A 4,164-nucleotide genomic window follows, 5' to 3' on the forward strand; every position below is an offset into this window, starting at 1 on the left:
GTGAAAGGCAATGTTTTGGTCTTGTTGGACAGGGCAGTCAGCAGCAAGGTTCACCTTACTGCTCACTCATGGTCCAGCAAGCATAGTCAGGAATGTTACATTTCCTTCACAGTGCACTGGGTAACTCTTCTGGCAGCTGGGAAGGATGTAGGACAGTGTTCAGTGTTGGAGCTTGTTCAACCACCACACCTCCAAAAAGTCTTTAATAGGGTTTGCATATTCTCTATAATTTTTTGCCTGTTCGAGTTGTTCTGGTGCAAACTGAACTGGGGGTGTTCGGCTCATCCTTAATTTGAATGATCTCATCTTATGAAGCATTACTGGCTCATAATGTTAAATACTGCATAAGTGTAATTTTGATATCCATGTATATAGATGAATTGAATGGGTCAGGGGTGTGTCTATAAAATAAATAAATCATTTTTATTCATGTATGTACAAATCGGATGTGTTATCACATGTACATATGTCTAATAAATATGGTAATTTGACCAATTATTTAGTACTTTTCATGTGCCTCATTTAAAGCCCTAATACTCTTCCTTTTTTATTCCAAGAATCAGGGATGGAGACACCTATCCCAAGTGCTCCATAAAGTCCCAAATGCCCCTTTCCAATTTAAAATTCAAGAGGGATGGAGGCACGTGATTGGTTGGCACATAATCTATAATTAGCACCCTTGGTCCTTTGGGTTTTTCCATCATAGTTGTCAGATCTTGGTTTTGATCTGTACCAATCAAGACATTTACAAGATACAACATGCTTACACATTTTATGCAGTCTTTGTTCTTTATACCTTTGTGTTATTACACTGTCCAGCTCCACATGGTCTTATTCTGTGGCACTGCCTGGCTGTTTATATGCCCAGGAACTGCAATGCGCTCTAGGCTTATTGCAGATCACCTTTGTACCACAATTTCTTGTAGTCACACAAGGTAATCACCCTGGGAGTTTGCTTATTCACTGTGTCCCATTGGTGCTTTCGTCTTTTCTTTTAGTTTTTTGTCCTTTTTGGTTTATGGCATTTCCTTGGGCTGCTGTGCAGTGGGTCACATGCAATACTCTTACCACTACATCTGATTCATTTTCTACACAGTAGTCATGATCCAAACTCCAGATCCTTTTATTCACACTTTCTTCTAAAGTTATCAATAATCTCTCATCTACTTTTATGGTAATGAAATCATTTTCTACAATAGCTGTATACAATGTCACTATCAAGCATTATTTGTGACTGACTTTTGAACACTCTTGTCCTTATGGGGATCTGTTTATGCGTGCCGTATTTCTTGTGGGTCCTCACCACCACAGCTCCCGAGGTAGACATTCTAGGTGGCTCGCAGTCTATGGTACCATGGTTTTTGGACTGTGAGCCTATATATAAGTACCACGGGGTTGGATATTCTTTTCCTTCCTATTCTCCATATATATTTTTTCTTCCCTGTCATTTGGGTCCAACAATTAGATTATACTAGTGCCCCTTTACAATTGCCTTTTTTACAACAGAAAATGGTGCCTGACTGGTGGAGACAGATATTTTTTACACTCAGTAGTTAATAAAACATCATGAGAGAAAAATACAGGTCATCTTTGTTGAATCCTACTTATGAAAACTATAGTTTTCTAGGTGTCATGCTGACATCTTGCATTAACACTTTGTGGTTTGGGCTCCGAATAAGCATACAAGTATGTAATTCTGACTTTCTTTGATTTCTCTGATGTGCATACTTATTGCTGTTTAAGCTGGTCATAGATTATTGAAATGCAGCCAGTTCAGCAGAGATTGACTGAATTGCAATCTATGTGTGGCTGCTCCCACTCAAAAGAAGCTGATCTAATGATCGAGTTATGTTAAATGAGCTGATTGATCGGGTCATTCAGCTAAACAAACACAAAACATCCACCCACTGGCAGCATGACTGTTAGCTTCATCTAGTGGCTATATTGTTTTTTTTCCTGAACTACTTCGGTCAGGGAAATAACACATTATGACCATTAGTTGATGCTGGCAATCACAGGAAATCAACATAATGAGCAAAATATAGTCAGAATTTGTGATGGCAGGGTTTATGCTTGTGACATTTGGCCAAACATTTTTTTTTATAAATAGATCCTCTGGTCTGTGTGAGGTGTTCAGCATTTTGTTGAATATTGCTCTAGCATGGCTGAAAACATTTATCTGTTTATAATTGCCAGACAATAGATGCAATTACAGCATTTCCCATGTATATAAGAGCATTTAAAGTGTATTCATCTATCATTTTTATGAGTAGACCTTTATTACTTTTATAATAAAGCATACCGGTATATAACAATCTTCAATATACTGGTGTGATCTGGATGTTTTTTGTTTATATACTTAAATGCTTCAAGTGAATATCACTGATCCTGATGTCTTCTCCAAAATCTATAACTTGACCATTGCTGTAGTTTAGGGTTGGTAACAAAAATAACAATGGGGCACACTGCAGAGTAGGCACAAGCTAGCACAACCCTAGCATCATTCATGTTGGTTCCAACATTTGAGAGAGTCAGAGTATAGATCCACATAGCATTGTCCAACCCCATGAACATCACATAGCATATAACCAGTAATATTACAGCTTTAGAAGCTTTATACTCAATTGATTTACTTTTTGCTTTGTTTGAACTCCGTATGCTTTTTACAGTTTTCTCATGATTGAGTAGTACATACACAATGTAAAAGCTTGCAAGAGCCATTGATGCAACAAAAATAAAGTCTCTGGAGGCAAAAACAACCCCGTTGGCAATATAAGATACATATGTTTGAAAATCAGTGTCACAGTAAACCAGATGAAGTGTATATGGAGAAGTGTTGTTATTTCTTGCATCAGCATACATAAAACTTGTGCGATAAAGAGCAAGATTCATCAAAAGAATGGCAAAAATGATTGAAGTTATATTAGGAGACACCTTTTTTTTTAAATAGACCCAAATCTTGGTATTTGGGGCAATAAGTATGCACTGATGACAGCTAAGCAAGCTGGTGATGCATATAGACATAGCTCTACTAACTCTGTAGGTATATCCAGATATCTTGCAGTTTATGTTATCCATTAGGTTCTCAATTCCTAGGGCATTCAGTGACTGTGGGATAACACGAGAGCAGACAATGAGAAGATTTGCAAATGCTAAGACTTGCAGAATTATGTTTGATGGTAGAAGCCTCTTCTCCAGTAACCTAATAACAAAAAACTGGAGTACAATATACAGGTTTCCTGGAATACCAGTCACAGTCAAAAGAAGGAAAATAAAGGCCTTTAGAATATGTATATCCATTCCCTTAAGGTAGTAAAACCACACCTGAAAATAACAAATTGACAAGATGTTATCATTTTTAAAAATGAATACTTGTACATCAAAGTTATAAGATATTTTTATGGTAAATACTGGCAATTGTATAAAGGATGATGACATGTTTAATCATATTAGGAAGGAACCTAAATTTCCCCAAAAATTGTTTTTGAAATTATATTAGAATCAATTTTTGTACTAAAGTGGTTTTAAAACCACAAAAGGAAAATTAAACAAAACGCACTTTACCAATGCTTAAATGTGGTGACTGCATTTGTTTTCTTTTTTCTTTTTTTTTCCCTTTGTTTTCACCTGGTGATCCTATCAGTGACAGACTTCCTGTTTTACGGTAACTCCACTCTGGATGGGGGAAGAATGGATCAGGGATGGATCTAGGGGGGTCTACTGATCCTTCAGCCAGTCCAATGCAGACAGGTGATGTAAGAAGGCACACTGATGGGGACAGTCCATGTAAGGGGCCACTGTGATGGGGGCACATGATGTAAGGGGGCACTGTGATGGAGACACCTGATTTAAGGGGACACTCTGATGGTGACAACTGATGCAAGGGGAAACTCTGATGAGAACACTGATGTATGGGGGCATGCTGATGGGGACACCCAATGTAAGGGGATATTCTGATGAGGACACCTGATGTAAGGGGACATCTAAAGTAGGGGGATACTGTGATGGGCACTCTGATAGGGACATCTAATATAAGGGGGCTCAGGTTCTGTTTTATCTCCTTAATCTAATGGCAGCCTAATACATTCAAGTGTTTCCCAGCTTGTGACACTGTGTGACAGTCTATCAGTGACTCACACACAGTGTTGGCATTAGGCCCCCTGG

The 4,164-nt window shown here is 38.2% G+C and overlaps 1 protein-coding gene across 1 annotated transcript; it reads right to left on the minus strand.

Moving 5' to 3' along the window:
• Positions 1–2,379: 2,379 nt before the first annotated feature.
• LOC143984129 (olfactory receptor class A-like protein 1) lies at positions 2,380–3,320 on the minus strand. Its single transcript, XM_077484440.1, has one exon. It carries the CDS (start codon positions 3,298–3,300, stop codon positions 2,380–2,382), a length of 921 nt encoding a protein of 306 aa, XP_077340566.1. The 5' UTR covers positions 3,301–3,320.
• Positions 3,321–4,164: the final 844 nt, after the last annotated feature.

Source organism: Lithobates pipiens, unplaced genomic scaffold (assembly GCF_037356315.1).
Source record: "Lithobates pipiens isolate NorthernLeopardFrog02 unplaced genomic scaffold, aLitPip1_a1.2 Scaffold_16, whole genome shotgun sequence".
Taxonomy (NCBI): Eukaryota; Metazoa; Chordata; class Amphibia; order Anura; family Ranidae; genus Lithobates; species Lithobates pipiens.